Here is a 17,318-nt window from a genome sequence, read left to right as displayed (position 1 = left end):
AATACTTACGCCCTTTTGTTAATTTTCTCCCTTTTATGTTGTTACCTGCCTTTCTTAATCCATTTCTTTCTGTGTTCATTCAACATTGACAGGACTTGGTACTGCTTTTATTCCGGCTATTTGCTTTCACAGCTCATGAAGACTTCATATTTGTTTCAACGGGAGCCTTGCTCCTTTGTGGGTCTGTAGTGACAGACAGTGAAAATCTCCATTGCTGTTCCAGCTCACTGGGCCAAGCTCAGCTACTGCATCATCACGCTACTGAAGCCAGTCACGTAAAGTTCATTTAAACCAGCAAAGGATCCAGACTCTCGTGTACAGGAATAAAGTCACAAGCTCTATAAAACTCTGATTAGTATGAAGTACAGGAGCTTCTCTGCTTGCCAGTAGAGGTTGCTGAGAGCACATAATTCTGATGTTCTGCGGTCTACAGCTATTTCATAGGAAGTCCTGTCCAAAGCTTTTTAATCTTCTGTGGGATTTGCTCTAACTTCCTGTTTCTCTGTTCATTCCTGCTACTTCCTATGCTAGGCAACCTTTCTGGAACAATGAAGTAGCCAACCTGTGGGGGAAGCAGGAGACAGGGAATTGTCACAGGAACTTATCCCTAGGGGAAGGGGAGATTGCAGCCCTCGCTGCATTTGGGAATTGCAAAGCTCTCCTTGAGTTCATTTCCCATTATTGTGGACTATATATATCCACATGCATGCCTACACATGGAAGAAAAATAAAAATTCCCCTACAACATAGGAAGAAAGGAAGAAATAGGTCATTACTTCTTTAAATAACTAGGAGGTCATCAGAGTGCTGGCATCAGTGTGCTATTGAGTTTGGAAACGAATTTGCAAAGTTAAGAAATATTTGTGAAAGTGCCAAGTGAAGCCATACTGTCAGTTTGGATTCAGACCCAAGTATCTTCAAATCATCTCATTCATAATAAGGTCTGTAAGTGGGATTGGCGCAATATTCTTAATTGTATTTCTCCCATATTAGTATGTCTGTGTCTTCTTTAGGCGATACAAAGTATGCTGTATTAACATTGTGGGGGCCTTGTTTGCCTCCTGGTGGCCCACCTTACCCTGTTTTCTCTAGGTCCTTCTGTACTGCCAGCGATGTGATTTTGTGTTTGTGTGCGGTTCATATTTTCCTTTCCATTTCTCAGATTGTGTTTGCTCAGAGATTGCTGACTCCAATGCTGTATCATGTGCAGCACCATGTGATTTTGGAACGACTGTACTAAGAGGAGAGAGACTTCTGCATCTAGGTGGACTAGCTTGATGTCTTTAAGCTACAAATCTTCATCTAGCTACTTGCTTTGGAATTAAAATAATTATGTTGCTATGAGAAAAGAAGGGGAGAGCTAAGGGTGCAAAACAAATTTCCCTAAATTGAGGGTAAGGAGAGTTGCTGGTTTTGTCAAGCACCCTTATTTCATTACCCTACTTTATGGCATAAATGATCTTTTGCTTTCTTTGGGACTCGAAAAATCCAGAGAAAGTGGAAACAGTTATATCTCCCATTTAGGGTGACAGAGTTTGAGGAAACTGAGAAACTCAAGTTGGTCTTACGCAATGGATTTAGGGAGAGTGATTCTCGCATAGTTTTAATTCTACTGTTTTACAGAGCAATGCCCCTTTCAAAGCATAGTCCTGAGGTCTAATGCTGACTGAAAGTCAGGTAGCCATGCAGCATAGGAAACCTCCTATAATTGGTTTTGAGATGGAATTTAGTCCTTAGAAAATCCATAACCCCTCCTCTTTTTTTTAATGAAAAGGACAATAGTTTAATTAAAGCGTAAGTAGAATTTTCCAGTCTTTGCATGTATGGGGTAGAGATGTTATAAAAACACGAAAAAAACTAATACAGTTTCAGTATTATTGAGACATTGGCAACTGACTGTTTTGTCTTTGTGGTTTGGAATTGGAGTTTATCCAGGTTTTGCCGGAAGGTTGCGTTTAATTTGTACTATGTTTGCATAAATAGCTTATTTCTAAAGATCACATTTTACTTGAACAAATCTGAATGATGCATTTATCATAGGGAGAAAAATGACCTATTGTTCTCTTTAAATAAAATGGTACTGCCCTTCCAGACTAAATCATGAAAAATCGCAGTGCAGTTGCGTGCTGCTTATCTTGTCCCTAGAATCAACTATCATACGTTCGTGTCCCCTGGGTCTGCAAAATTCAAAAGATGCTTTGAATTACTCTCTTAATTATGATGTTGGCATCATAATTACTAAGTAAGGTTCTTAATAACAACATGCTTGTTATCAAAGCAGTCTGAATGTCTTTGCCTGATGTGAATAGCTGCAAGCCCTGAATAGGGCAGTAGCGGTTGTCGTGGGAGCCTGACACTGGCTTAAGGAAGAATAAAATGCTCAGAGAAGGTTATTTAAAGCACAATATAATATCCTTCTACTCCCCCCACTCCTCTCGGCAGCAACATACAGGACTTCCAGCTATTAGGACTCAAATGTCACTAGGCAATTCCTCCTCCGATTCTCATGTCATTCATTTGTTAGGGGGAAAGATGCCTGGTTCTTTCTTTGGCCTTAAACTCCTTTTCACATGTTTTCACATTCGGTGTGCTTTAAGATCCGATGTAGAATAATAGAGAGAGCCATGACTGGAGAATGCTCCTTAATCATACTATTTCATCTTAATCAACTATGCAAAATTGTGCTTAAACAAGAATAATGTATCATAAAGTACGACTTAAAGAATTCCATGCCTTTGTAGTAAGTGTGAAAACAGCCCAGAAGTGTAATGACTGCTGCTGACATCAGCCAAAAATTGTATCATTTCTTAAGAAGAATGCATACTTGCCATTTCTTGAAGATACGTTTGCTAGATATTTGTTTGAAACTGTGTGGGTTAACTTTCTGCCATTAACTCATATTAAAAAAAAAATTCTCCATTTCTTTGACACACCACTACACATAGTGCATCTGAATTGAGACCAGCAAGGGTCCTCAAGATACTGCATATTAAATATTGACAGAGCATGTTGCTCCATGGCAGATGTGCTTTACCTTTATTATTTTTCAGCGCATTTTCTTTTCTTTTTCCTTCTTTTCTTTTTCCTCTACTTTTCTCTTTTTTTCTTTTCATTTTCTTTCATTTGTTTACTCAGTATACTTTCAGTATGTGCAGGTTATTTTTTTTAATTGTTTTTCTCCTTTTTCCATTCATTTTAACAATTTTCTCTTTTTCCCCCTTTTCTTTTCTCTCTCTTTCATCCACAGGTTTTGCAGTGCATGTTGGTCTCCCTTCATTCAGAACTTGACATTCAAAGGTACTTGATGAAAATTGAATCCTCTCAGAGAGTTAGTACTGTACTTTCCTTTTCTGCACTCTGCTGTGGATTGAGTTTGCTACTTTTTAACTGTGTGTAGTTTGCATCACAACTGGTGTTGAATACATATAGATCTGCCTGCCTTTCCCTCTGTATTTCACAGCAGTGAATGGTGTTGAATACATATGGATCTGCATGCCTTTCCCTCTGTATCTCACAGCAGTGAAGTGACATCCATACTGATTAATTGTATATAGGAATGTGATGCATGTGCATCCTTTGACAATTTTTTAATTCTGACTTTCCTATAATGGCATGATGTACATGAAGACCAGACTCTTGTCTTAGAGAAGTGCTTTGAAATCTACCAAAATTCAGTGAAAGTTCTTAGATAGATAAGTAGCCCCTACTAGCTGTTCTAATTCTAATTGTATTTATGTTTTTATTACATATTTGGAGCTTGAGTAAGGGGTAGAAGTCCTGTTGAAAAGTTAAGAACAGAACTGTGGATGCAGAAATAAATATATCTGTATTCATATGCAAAAAGCTTAGTTCTGCTGCTTGCAAATTGATCTTTTTCTGAGACCTTATATTAAAGGAATGCAATAGATATGTAAATAGGATAATGACTGGAGAAGTCGGAATGTCGTAAGCCCAGCAAAAATATAAATTACATTTAAAAGAGCCTCTATGTAACTTCTGCAAAAGATTTTAATGTTCACTTGTTTTACATGTCCCTGCTCATGTTGAGATGCTACTTCCCCATCTATTTTCCTCCTCTGAGGTCACACAGATTTAGAACAGTTTCTCTTTTGATATACCCTACATTTCAGTTTAACAGATTGACTCAGCTAAGAAGGCCATGGCTCTTGAAAATCAGTGTATCTGCACATATGATGTGCACCTGTAAAGTTACCTGTATATCATCTTTCTTTCTATTGAATTCGTCTTCTACATCTACATGAATTGCAATGTGGATGTCTACTACAGATTTACATCTTTTTCACCAGTATAGGTACTATGCGTATACGTTTTAGATACATATTTTAAAGGTGCCACCACATGCTTTTTACTGCCATCAAAAGCCCCATCACCAAAGCGCTGAGCTAGCACCTGCTGCATAAGGAAGATGGCCTCAGAGTAAGGGCTGCATACAGTAGCTGTATTTGCACCTGATTTGTCATTTCCTGACTCATTTTGTTTCCACTTACCGAATTCAAATATGCCAATAAAAATGCTGACCACAGGAAAGAGAGGGAGAGGCAGACGTATGGAGAGCAATAAGGATTCTCCCTGATTTACTGATGCGGTGGCCTAGAGGGAGGGAAAAGGAAGCGCAGGGCATGGTGAGAGGTAGGAAGGGAGGAAGATGAGAACCTCTTCAGTTGTAAAAATTAGAGTATCCCGGTAACTTTTCCCGGGTGCCAGAACAACAAGTTCTGCTGAGTATTTCATCACACATTTACTTCCATGGGTCGGGGCTAAAAATAAGTTGTCAACGTAGGTGTGTTGTTGCCGGAGGCCCGGCAGAGTCTCCGTCTCCCGCCTGTGCTGCCCGAGTGTTTATTACTGTTTGGGGCTGGTAGCATCCACCAGCTGTCAGGGCTCCAGGCAGCCGTGAAGGGCAGCTCACACCCTGTCCCAAGACCTCACTCCCACTTTCAGGGCTTACCATTGATGTCTTCTTTTTTTTTTCCCCCGTTATTTTTAAAACAGCATGTTAATTAAGAAATCCTTTTGGGCTTTTAGAAATGCAGAAAAACAGGTTTTACCAGGCAGCTATGAGCTGGAATCTGTATCATGTTCGTTTGCTTTGGGAACATACACCACAAAAACAGACCCTCCTTCTGTTTTCCTTAGGGATATGTGTGGGAGAAAAGGGATGGGTAGATAATCATTTCTTGAATCAGAACACATTATCCCCTAGGTACATTCAGGCATCTGTTATATATTCTTTTTTTTCCCCCCCTTTTTGCATGTGGTCTTAAGTATGTAAGGATCTTTCCCCTTTAATCAGTATAATGACAGTTTTTGTTTAAAAAATCCCTTTTAATCTTTGGAGTTCTCATGACAGTTTTACAGATTGTGTAGGTAGGAGTTACCTCGCCCACTGCTGATGAAATGCAGCCATCTCTGGGGGTGGAACAAGGGGTCATTCTGTCTCATGAATACTTCACAGCAGGGTTTTTAGGAGGGAAGAGAGAAATAGCTTCCAACTGAAATGGACATAAGATTTTAATTAAGACAAATGTTGATATCCAGGCTGGAATTTATGGACAACTTATTTAAACAGAGTAATAATAAACTGAAGCTATAATGCAAGAATATGACAGAGATTGTGAAAGAACAAATTTCACTGTGAGCAAAATTGATGGGGCCGTAGAAGCCTGTGCAGCAAAAATTAGTGTGATGATCAGTCACTTTTTAAATTCAGCCATCACTCTTAAATAAATACTTCATGTCGTAAGGCATTAGAATAAAGCAGAGAGTTAAGACATTTTTAAATGAAAGATTTCATTCATTCAGTATGATTTTTGCTTACTACTAACGGATGATTCTTAGTTTTGTCTATCATTTTACTTTAATTCCCCCTCAAAAAAAAATCTCAGACTGGCATTTATGTGAAAAGAGACATCGGATTTGGACAGAAAAATCTTGACAAATATTTTTACACTTTGACATGGATGATTTGGGTTTTTTTTATTTATTTATTATTTTTCATGTGTTTGAAAGAGATGCCACAGCATGTTGCATATTTCAGTCTGGACTCGTTTGCGCCAACTAAGCTGCTCTTAGACAGGCCGCTGAGATCCTTAGGGCAACGTTTGCGAACGCAAATCCCTCCGATCCGGCGCCTGAACGCGAGCTCCGGCAGCCGCCGTGCCGAGCACCTGCAGCGCTCACGGGTTCTAATGAACATCTTTACCGTAGGCGCTCAGCTTCCCCGAAAAGCGGGCTTCGGGGCTTCTGTTTATCGAGGCGCCTACGGTCAGGAGCCGAAATCCGAGAGCGCTGCTCCCGCGCCGGGGCGTGCGCGTGGCGTGGCGTGGGCCCGGCCGGCCCTCGGGAGCCGCTTCTGGCGGCTTGGCACGGCGGGGAGCGGGCAGCCGGCCGCCACCGGGAGCGCCCAGGGCCGCTGGGAAGACGCGCAGATTTTTAGCACGATTGGAGCGCCATTGAGACCCACAGAAACGGACGATGTGTTCTGCCACGTGATTAAACGTGTTTTCCCCGCCGGGTGAAAGGAGCTGGGCTCAGCGTGGACGAGCACACGGAGCGGTGCTAATGACGCTGTCAGCAGCAGCAGCAGCGAGGAGCTCTGCCTTCCGATAAATTCATAGAAACGAGGCAAATAATCGCTCAGCGTGACATCCTAGCGCGGGATTAGTAATGGGCTCTGATGACAACGCTGCCGTGACTGAGTGTTATCAGGTTTTAATGCATCTTCCTGTGGCAGTTGGTGCCGTGGGATGAGTTCATCTTCCCTGCCCCCGTGGTCATGCCGAGAGCGAAGGGGAACCCTCTCTTTTACCTTACTTGGGGAAGTCTTAAGGGTCTGTTCCCTCCCTTCCTTGGAGCACAGAAAGATCTGCCCTGTGCCTGCACCTTGGTGCATTTACACTGAATTCTTCACTTTGCTTGACCCCCGGGCCGCAGGCGACGCGGGGAGCGTCCCGCGGGGCTGCCGGTGAGTTCGGGCTGCCTTACGGCCGGGCAGCGGCAGCAGGAGGCCGCCAGCGCTGCAGCCGGGGCGAGCCCAGAGGGACCCAAAGGGAGAAAATCCCCCCGGATCAGGGAGGCTTCGGACCGGGCCGGCACGCGTCCCTGTTAACGTGCGAGGGGCAGCGAGACCCTGGTGTTTCTCCTAACCCAAGAAGATTTGGGGCAAGGTCATACCACCATCAGCCTGAGCAGGCGTATGCATGAGGAAGGGCTGCGTAAATCACTGTCACCAGTGCCGCAGAAAGCAGTGAAATGGCCATACCTCACCACACGAACAACAGCCGGAGGCGTTGCTGGCGCCTGAGCGGGCGTTGGGGAACGGCGCAACCAGCCCCGAAGCGTCCGCGCGGGCGGCTGCCCTCCTGCTCCCACCGCGGCGCCGCTCCTCCGGCGTGTCTGTGGAAAATATTGTTATAATAAATACTTAAAAATAAAAACTTGTAACTAGTACTCTCTTTCCTCTTCTGTCAACAACATGTCGCTAATAGCATGTCCACGCGAGTAAAATTTTGTAGTTGTGATAATACAGAACCCCAGAGACCCTGCATCTTTGGAAAAAGTAGATCCTTCCTTCAAATAACTATGATCTGACACAAGTGTGTTGAAGAAATATTACTGTTATGGTAAGAAGAGCTCATGTTCCATGACAATATTTGTGGGTTAATAAACTCAACATACATTAAATAGGGACAGTTTATATGCGTGTTTGCAGTCTGTCATATACACAATAGCCACCTTCTGGTCAAGTCACAGGAGAAATAATTTACCTGAAGGTCAAGAAAAACAGGTTTCTTTTTTCATTTTTCTTCTTTATTTGAAATGTCAAGGAAACACTCAATTTTTTCTTCTACCTATGCTGTTCTTTAGAGCACATGATTGGATAGAGTTATTTCACTAGGGCTGTATCATTTTTGATGTCTTTGTTTACTACTAGTACCTTGCCAACAATGCTAGCAACTTGAAAGATGCGTATGATAAGATTCTTCTCCTCAAGAGATAGCAGTTTGTTTAGATAAAGTCTAAGGAAGTTCTGGAGACAAGAAATTGATGAAGAGGTAAAATTAAATCTTGCTTCAGGTTATGGGATTTTGGAAGCTTTTTTTTTGTTTTTTTTTTTTTTTTTTTTTTTGTTTTTTTTTTTTGTCTGTGAAAATGTGTGGAATAAATTTGCAGAAGGGATTGTGGTAAGGAAAAGAATGTAAAAATTTTCAGATACATTGATTAGTATGGAAAACAACCGGAAATGAGCATGGAAGGAAGTTCTAAAGAGCAGAGTAATAAAACTGGGCAGAACAAAAGGGTGAAGGGATTTGTAGAGGGAAATGCGAGCGAGCAACAGAAGAACCAGCTTGTGTGGGACATCTGTGGTGCCCAGTGACTTCTCCCTACATTGCTCTGATTGGCATCTCTGCAGCACGTCACTTTTCCTTATTCAGGTACCTTCTGTTTTGCCTGTTAATTATTTGAAATTTTATTAAATCCAAAGAGCCCTGTACTTTTTTGCATCTTATTCACGCTCAGTGAAAGAACTAATGCAGACACATTAAAACTGCATACTTTGGACAAGCTTTAACAGACAAACATGAGCAGGATTAACTACAGTTTCAATCCTTCATAAAATACCAAAAGTTTTTAGAAGATACTAGATCTTCTGTAACTGCTACTCCCTATATTATGCTTAAACACATACCTTAGAAAGGTTACAGGGGCGTTTCCTTGTATCCTAAGAAAATGAAATAAAATAGTTGGAAACTGATAGCTAGCACTGGCACAGGGCAAAAGTGAGAGGCCACTGGCTTATTCTGAGCCCCTTTCTGTTTTCAGGCATTTATGCCAGGTGTGGCTAGAAAGGTGCAGGCATTTCCTTGCTTTTGTATTCATGTGTGGAGCATCTGTTACAGTGACTTGATTTTGCTCTATTCTGCTCTTCTGTGAAATGCCTGGGTTTTCTTCTGTGTCGAGTATTACACTTTTTGCTCTTTGCTAGCAGGCATATTAACGTGTCAGCCACCCAGATGCAGTAAAGTCTGATTCATTGTTTTTACTGGATTTATGCAACATGCAGAGTTACAGTCTCATCTCTCCTCTAGGAGCCGCAGTCCACGCTGCTGCTCTAGTTGGGTTCTGGTGGCCTCTGAAACATGGAGTATGGTGAATATTTATCTTTGTAATTGCTTGTACAGCGCACTAGCTTTAGAAAATTGGATATTTAAGGGAAGACTTCCTGAAATATTGAGAAGGGCTGCCTTGAAATGTGCTTGATTATTATAGCTCATTGCCATTAATAAAAATGCTTTCCTATCAAATACGCACTCATATATCTCAGTTACTTGAATGGCCATTATTGTTGCTAAATTTCAAGACTTCTTTAAAATCTGTTCAAAATTCAGAATTATTCCTGAAATACAACATTTGCACTTGCTGAGCATATCAAATATCTTTAACATAGTGTATGTTTAAACATCATGGATCTCACTAAGAGTTTGTATTGGTTTTACATTTGTGTTGCTCCACTTGTGGTGGTGGAAATGGTGTGTACTTACCTAGAGTATGTTAGAAGGAGGCCTGGGCTTCATGTCTGAGCACAGTCTGCTGTGTGACACTGTCTGGCTTCGGTTGTCTCCAGCAAGCCTCTTCATGTGGCAGGACTAGGGCAGTGGCATCAGGGCTACTTCAAGGCTTTCGGTAGTCATGGTGCAGTCCTGGATGCCCAGTCCTAAGGAGCTGCTCAGGGAGCACCAGGGAAACCCAACGCTAGGGGCTGGCTCCACCCGCACGCTGACCGGGCAAGTGGGGCAATTGCCCAGCTACAGCCATGTCCTGCTGCAGGTGCTCATGGGGGTTGCAGGGCCCCAGCACCTCCTTCCATCTTGAATCTGCATCTCGTCGTGTGTGTAGGTAAACTTTATACATGCACTTGCATGTCTTAAACGAGACCTGGAGATTCAAGAGAAAGAAAAATGAAGCAAAATAAGTGTGATTCATCTTATCAGAAGATAAAGCTTTGTTTCTTAAGGAAACAAAAGCAATCTTCTCCCCAACAGACTCTGAAGTTCAGACTTTTTGCAGGTAGATTTTGTTGCATGTACTGCACTCTGCTTTATATTTCAGTTATGTTTTAATCAGTAAAAAGAATTAAGAAATTATAATTACTTGACTTGGTAGTACCCCTGTAATATGCCCGTATAAATAAAATAGCTTCAGGACCGATGGTTCCCAAGCTGTTTCAGAAAGCTGAATGAAGTGCTGAATGAAGTACTGACTAATCAAATTCTTTCTTCGTGTTTGCAGGGCACTTACCACCACTGAAAGCTTTTGGGCACAAGCCCCTGTGTTTACAACCTGCAGACTAGCACTGACTGTGTCAGAGGCACTTCAAAGCATACTTCAGTTGCTAAGAACAAATGTTGTTAGCTTTAACTCCTGCAAAAATTCAAAGCTTTTGAACGATTTCACTGCAGGACATTGGATAATACCTAATATTTCAATATTAACATTTCAAAACCAAAAAATTCTGGAGGGTTTAACTTTCTCCTGAGGTATTTCTAACTTATTGTAATTTGTGAGGGAGGGAACAGCTTGGCAACAAAGGAGCTGTACTGCCATTAACAAAAAATCTAAAGTTGTTCATACATTTGAGTTCACATGGGGAATATTATATGACCCATGCTATTGCTGAAACAAGCTCACCTCATCTTGCTTGAAAAACTACTGAAGGAACCAGGTATCAGCAAGACATGTCATCTTGGCTTTTCAGAAGGAAATAAAAACTTTTCTGGATTTTGACAGAATGTTCAAACCTAAGGTTGGAGTTGATTTTAATACAGGCGATTTTTAATGTACTAATAGGTGACCTTAAGTGACAGGCAAAATAAAAATGTGATGTATATTTTGTGATATCTTGTGCCTGGTACTGATAACAAGCATTTTAAAGTTTGCATTTTCATACTAGTTTGGGGACAAAGTAAGCTTGCTATGCCTTGAATTTCTGCTGTACAGTGTCTGTCCTAGTCTGTTACAATATAAAGTTTGCTTGAGAGACTTGAAAATTATTCTTCCAGAATAATAGTAACAGATGGTTGAGGGGAGTTAGAAAAGAGTACTTCGTATATTTATTAATGCAACCCCTCTTTATAAGTGATATTGTAAGTGCCTTTTGCGGTCAGCAAAAAGTGTTCAGGACATTTTATCTCCCATTGCAGATGTTTTTATTATGCCGATCTTACAATGGTAAGGGTCAGTGTAAGTCCTTAGATGGATTCCTACCAAGAGAGAGAGTCTATCTTTTCAGATACTGTTTAGCAATTTACTAGTAAGTATGATTGCCCAGTAAAAATCAAAGGTAATTTGGTCAGTTAATGAAGACATTTCTTGATTTATGCTGATGCAACTAAAAGCAGAAAAATGATTTGTGACTTCAGGTAGAAATGTTAGAGAGCTAACTGGCCTTGCTGCATGACCTGTACCTTTTATGGATTGCACAGCAGAATGTATTGAGACTGATAACTAATTCCTACATCACAATATTTATTTTGGGGTTATTTTTCTTAGTAGACTTGTCAAGATAAGAGCAGCATCTTAAGTTTTTGTCTGTTATAAATATAGTTTCAGGTGGCTTAAATAAAGCTGGCATGCTACTGTGCTGCTAGTGCCCTCTTCATGTTTTTAAATACTGAATGTTTAAAGCACCATGAGTAAGTTTCTGATCGTATATGTTTGGAGTGTGCATGTGCGTGTGCTTGTACATGCCTGTACACGTGCTTACACACATGCCTATGCTGTAGTGTTTGGTTAGCAGCAAGTAATGGAAGTACCAGACATCACCTCAGCACATCTTATTCCCAGGGACCGATAGTAGCGAAATTTACACTGTGAATGTACAGCAATAAAAATCTTAATAGAATACCCAAGGACACCATTTTCTTAACATGCACAGAGATCACCTTTAGCATAACAGTATCTGAAGAAGTTTGGACTTTGTCCTTCTCTTTGTTTTCCTCCTGTATGTTCAGGTTTCAATTACTGGTCAGTAATGAAATACTCTGTTTTGCAGACAAGAAGCCCAAAGCCGTCTCAGAGCCCACAGACCACTTTGGGTGATCAGACAGAGCATCTCTCCGAGGCTTCTGCTGACTCTTTAGAAGCCATGTCTGAGGGCGACTCTCCGACCCCATTCTCCCGGGGCAGCCGCACGCGAGCAAGCCTTCCCGTGGTGAGGTCAGCCAACCAAACGAAGGAGAGATCACTGGGTAAGACCCTGTTTTGGACCTTCTCCACTCCGCTCTTCGCCTTTGTTTCTACTGTGTGCACTCTGCGTTTAAAATAGTTTTTAAATAGTTTGCGGTTAAAAATTACGAGCTTTGGTAGCATGTTATTTTTAATATCAGGTTATTCTGTGGAAGTGAGCTCAGTATGGGGTACTGGCTAACTTGGCAGAATGGTGAAATTATTTCCTTAAGATCTGAAAGTGTGCTAGGAACTTGACAGGCAGAAAGTTGTGAATCGTAACATGAAATACTGATGAGCAGTTAAAACCCAATATTACAAAGACTTTTTACCAAGACTGCATACTGTGAAAGTGCAGTGAAAACACTGCGCTTAATACTTGCACCCTTATTTTCATATAAGAGTCCTTATTTTCAGGCTGGAGATGCAGACTGTTTCACTTTGTCATCTCTTCAAGGCCAGTCCTAGCTGGAAGTTATCTAAAGATGGTATTGCCTGATAGGTCCAGATCTTAATGAAAAAAATAGTATTTGCATCTCAGTACCTTTAAAGGCAGAGGATTTGAATGGATATGGTGACTGAAGTGCCCTTTACTTTGGGGCAGTGCCATTACATCTGTGATGTGACATGGATGATATAGTAATACAGGTGCAGCTGCTCTTCTTGCTGCTCTCAGACGCTGCCTACAGTTTTCCCATATCTGAGGATTGAATGAAGTGCAGTTTTAAACCAGAACTCCTTTTGCGATGGTAGGTTTTGTCTTGGAGATTCTTGGAGATTCTGTTCACAGCTGATTGATGATACAAGTAAAGACTAGTTTTTTTGAGAAAAGACACCAGAGGGCAGTTAAACTGCTGTGAGTAGACAGCATAACTTGCATATGGATTGCTGAGGAAGGCATAGTTTTTTCTCAGAGGTAATAAACTGAAATGTTGCTTTCCTGTAGACTCTCATCTCCCAACCTGTGGTGACATAAACTGAAGGCTGGCTGTAAATCACACCATGCTCATAAACTTAGCACAGTGGTTTACTTATTCCTCAGCAATCTAGGACAGTTTCTGTCAAGAGTATTTGGATATCTCGCAAACACAAGAAATAAGAAAAAATAATGGGCCTGGGATGAGTCCCTGAAGCAGCAGGTGCCGAGGAGAAGGGAGCTGAGCTCTGCCCCCAGTGTTGGCCAAGGGGCTCTGGTGGGCTCCCACAATCCCTGCTGTCCCGTTGGGTCTGGGTAGGGAGGTCACCCCAATATGTCAGGCTCTTTGGGGGAAAATTTTGAAGACTCCAACCTGGACAATACATTTTGTTTTAGAGCTGGGTTTTTTATATAAGCAAGTTTGCATGCAGAGAATTCATTTCCGCCTGTATGTCAGCGCTGAAAGGGAGTCCTCCACGTGGCTCATTTCACCAAGGTTTTCTGGAAAACATATTTGCTCCAACATTATGTAAAGTAGATGAGGACTTTGCAGGTCTCTACATGACTGTCATGTGAAACTCACGGTGTGGACATCCAGTAACAGTCAGCATTTCATGGTCAGAGGTCAGACGGGACATGCATGGCTGCCTGCCCCCAGACCGCACAGGGTAGCTCAGCTCTTAAATTCTGTTTCAGCTGCGAGCTGAGTACTGATAAACAACATTTGGAGAGCTTTTCATTGACATCAAAGTGGGTGGCCTGCTGTGCACTGATAATTTGTTCTGTAAAAGATGAGTTAGAAACAACTTTCTTACGGTGAGTATATACACCTGAAATAAATACAACAGTCCTGCAGCTTCTAAAACAAAGACTGGAGGCTTAAGTGCTACTCACTAATAATAAACCTACTAATAAGAACATAAGAATGGTCATAATGGATTAGCCAGAGGGTCTACTGGCCCTGTGTCCTGTCTCCAGCAGGGCCATAAGCAGCTACTTTAGGAAGGAGTAAGAACAGGGTAGCACGTGCATGTGATGCTTCCCCTGGGTACACTCCCAGCCTCAAGCTATCTTCGGCTTAGCGATTTCCTGGTTATGGTTTTTGTCTATGTAATAACCCTCAAGAGATGTCTCCTCCAGGTATTTGTTCAGTCTCCCTTTGAATCCATGTAAATTTTTTGGCTGTACAACAGTGCAAGTTAGCAAGTTTTTTTGTCATGCTCCTTGTGTTGGAAGTGACAGCAAACCTTGGATCCCTACCCACTGCCCCAGGTCAGCTCTGATTTTGTAGGCCTTTTGCATTTCCCCCAGATCGTCTCTTCTTCAGGCAGAAAAGTACTGCTGTATGCGCTTGTTCCTCTCTCCACCTCTGATTACCGTTGCTGCCCATCTTTGAACGTTTTCCCATTCTGCTATACCCTTTTGCTGGGAGGAGAGGACCGGAGCTGACTTTCTCCATTAAGGAGCCCAATCTTAAAACCTCCTTCAGGACCTGTTCCATATACTGAAGTGTGGTGTCTGGGTCCTAGCAGAGGCCTGTCAGATGAAGATGTGCTATTTTATTTAAAAACCATAATTTCAGACCCTGCAAGACAAATGCCATTCCCAACTCGGCCTCTTTCTCATATATTAAAGAAAAGAGTCTGGCTCATCCCCAGCATAAAGAGGCAAAATGCAGAAAAAGGATAATTAGGAAATAATGTGATATGAAGCATCTGAGAATTTTTAGATTTGAGACTAGAGCAAAAAAAAGCAAGATTTGAGACTAGAGCAAAAGAAGGCTTTTCCCCCTTGTACTGCAGGAGGGGTCACAGCTACACCTATGCCATAGGTTTCCTGTGTTACTAGGGATCACTGTGCGAACCAAATGGGCAGAATATACTGCCATTGCTCCACTAGATTTTGTTTCCAAGTTTTTTCAGATACTATTAATGGCAAATATTTTGTTTTTAAAGATAATCTAAAACTGTTTCTCAGACTGTTGCATTTTAAACTGTTGTTCTTCTATGTATTTCTTTTACAATAATGTCTTTATCAGTTCTTTCTGTGCTAACACTGTTATTAGCAGTGTTTTGAAATTAAGAATAGTAACAGCATTAAAAGCGAACAGTAACACAACTAGAAATCATCCCCCGAGGTAATAAACCTAGATCAGGGTATACACTGGTACACAGCACGCAGCTTAACACTGAAAATATTCCGTATAAGTTTCATTTTCTGGCTATAGATGCCAACTTTGCAAAGAAATTTCTGTACTTCTTTAAATGAATCCTTTTGCACAATCAAGAGTACAGTCCCATTTTACTGCTGAGGCTCTTTGCAGAAGTGTGATCCTGTCAAGATTGTTTTCATTCCCAGAGGTACAAGGGAGTGTTATTTTTTAAAAAAACAGGAAAATTTTTATAACTTAAATTGTAAAAGCTCCATGAAAATATTTCTATATTTCCCCCCTTCTTTGTTGCTTTTTGATCAACGGGTTGTTGATCTCTTCTTCCTTCTCTGTTGATTTTTTAATTTAATCTAATTTAAATACAAATTATGTTTTGTTTCCCAGCCAACATGTTTTCACTGAGTAAAATGGCTAATCTCTGTGATTTTTTATTAATTTTGCATTTATTATATCAATGTTGTAATTTTTAAAAAATGATATTTTCTTTTTAATAGATTCAAATTCCTCTCTCGGTTCACATTTTACTAAGTCCACATGAGTCAGTCTGTGTTTAAATTGTGGTCTGAATTAACATGGAGCCTGAGAAGGAATATTGGTAATGCTTTTCGCCTACCAAAGGATCATGTTTTGTCAGTTAAGACTAATCTAATATGATGGGGCTTACTGACATGCTAGACTATTTCATGCTATGTGGAGTTGACCCAAAACCATGTTCCTGTTCTGGGTCCATTTAAAATTTCCTCCTCATCTTTTGAAACTAAACTCTTCCTTGGCTAAGAAGTCCATCAGAAATTGGCACTTGTCTCATCAGTTTGCAGCCTGCGGACAAGGGAGGTAATGAAATAAATTAATTCAAGAGAAAAATAAATGTATTTTAAAATATCCATTTGAAAGGTGGATTTTTTTCCAGGTTGATAGCTACAGGGAAAAAATTATCTAGCAAAACTGTCAGAACAAAAATCAACTGCAGCCTGGACGGTGCTCAAAAGCTTTCTCTGAGCTTCGCTTGTGATTTGCCTAGCAGCAGCCAAGGCTGCAGAGCCGGCGGCCGGGTCGCTCAGCCCCCAGACCGCACTGCCACTCGCGGGGTCTCCGCTCCGGGAGCTCCGCAGGGAGCCCAAGGCTTGCAGGTATTTGTGGCAAGTAGTCAGAAAGCGTGGGCCTGCTGCGTGATAAGGGCAGGTGCTGCGAGGCCGGGCTGGCCCCGACGGCGCGCTGCCTTGGCCATGGCCATGGCCATGGCCATCGCCTCCCTCGTCCCTGCGGCAGCAACAGCTGTGGGTGCTCCCCTAGGGCCGGGCTGCATATACAGGGTTACATTAAGGAAGAATATGGTGTCAGGAGGGATTTCCATAAACGTGCAACAGTTCGGCGTTGCAAATTCACTGAGGAGGACAGAGAGTGCTGGGCTTTACTGGCACACTTAGGGGCTGCAGACACCTTCTTGCAGTGCTGGGGATCTTAAACAAGCAGGGAATATTTTAAATATTAATGTTAGTCCCCCCGCTCGCCCCAGCCAAGTTTCAAAAGGGACATATTTTATTTAGTTTGCTGCTACCTTCTGTGGAAATGCTTTTAATGATTATAACAAATAATCGTGTATATATATAATATATAACATATATTAATAATCATACCATCTTTTGTAGCATTTCTTACAGGTTTTTCTCACAGCTCTTTAAAAAGAGATCCAGGGTCATAGTTATCATTTTACACACAGGGAAACTTTTGCACAGAGAGAAGTGACTTAGGGGATAACTGTGACCCAAAAATAGAAATAATTCTATGTATGTACAGAATGTGCTGTAAGACTTGTATAAAAATATATATGTTAAGGGTAGACTTATATTGGTGGTAATTAATTGTTAATTTTCTTGTTAAAGCAAAAGGTAAACAATTATATCGACATATCCTAGTGCTGAGTTTTTCTGTTTCTTTTATGTCCCTACATGTTTTTGTGAGAGACAGCTATAGCGAAGGGTAAAA

General features: G+C 41.4%; 1 protein-coding gene across 12 annotated transcripts in view; it reads left to right on the top strand.

Annotated features, from left to right (window-relative positions):
* KIAA1217 (KIAA1217 ortholog) overlaps positions 1-17,318 on the top strand; it is a 359,020-nt gene that overhangs the window by 239,672 nt on the left and 102,030 nt on the right. For 10 of the 12 annotated variants that reach the window (XM_062569021.1, XM_062569017.1, XM_062569025.1 and 7 more), the window contains exon 3: positions 12,074-12,269. The exons of 1 other annotated variant lie outside the window; for it this stretch is intronic. In XM_062569021.1, the coding sequence (XP_062425005.1) occupies positions 12,074-12,269 (196 nt within the window). Of the gene's footprint in view, positions 1-3,247; positions 3,329-12,073; positions 12,270-17,318 lie in introns of all 12 variants that reach the window. One more of the 12 variants, XM_062569029.1, reaches the window with a different exon arrangement.

Source organism: Rhea pennata, chromosome 2 (genome assembly GCF_028389875.1).
Source record: "Rhea pennata isolate bPtePen1 chromosome 2, bPtePen1.pri, whole genome shotgun sequence".
NCBI classification, from domain to species: domain Eukaryota; kingdom Metazoa; phylum Chordata; class Aves; order Rheiformes; family Rheidae; genus Rhea; species Rhea pennata.
This window is presented reverse-complemented; position numbering and strand designations above follow the sequence as displayed.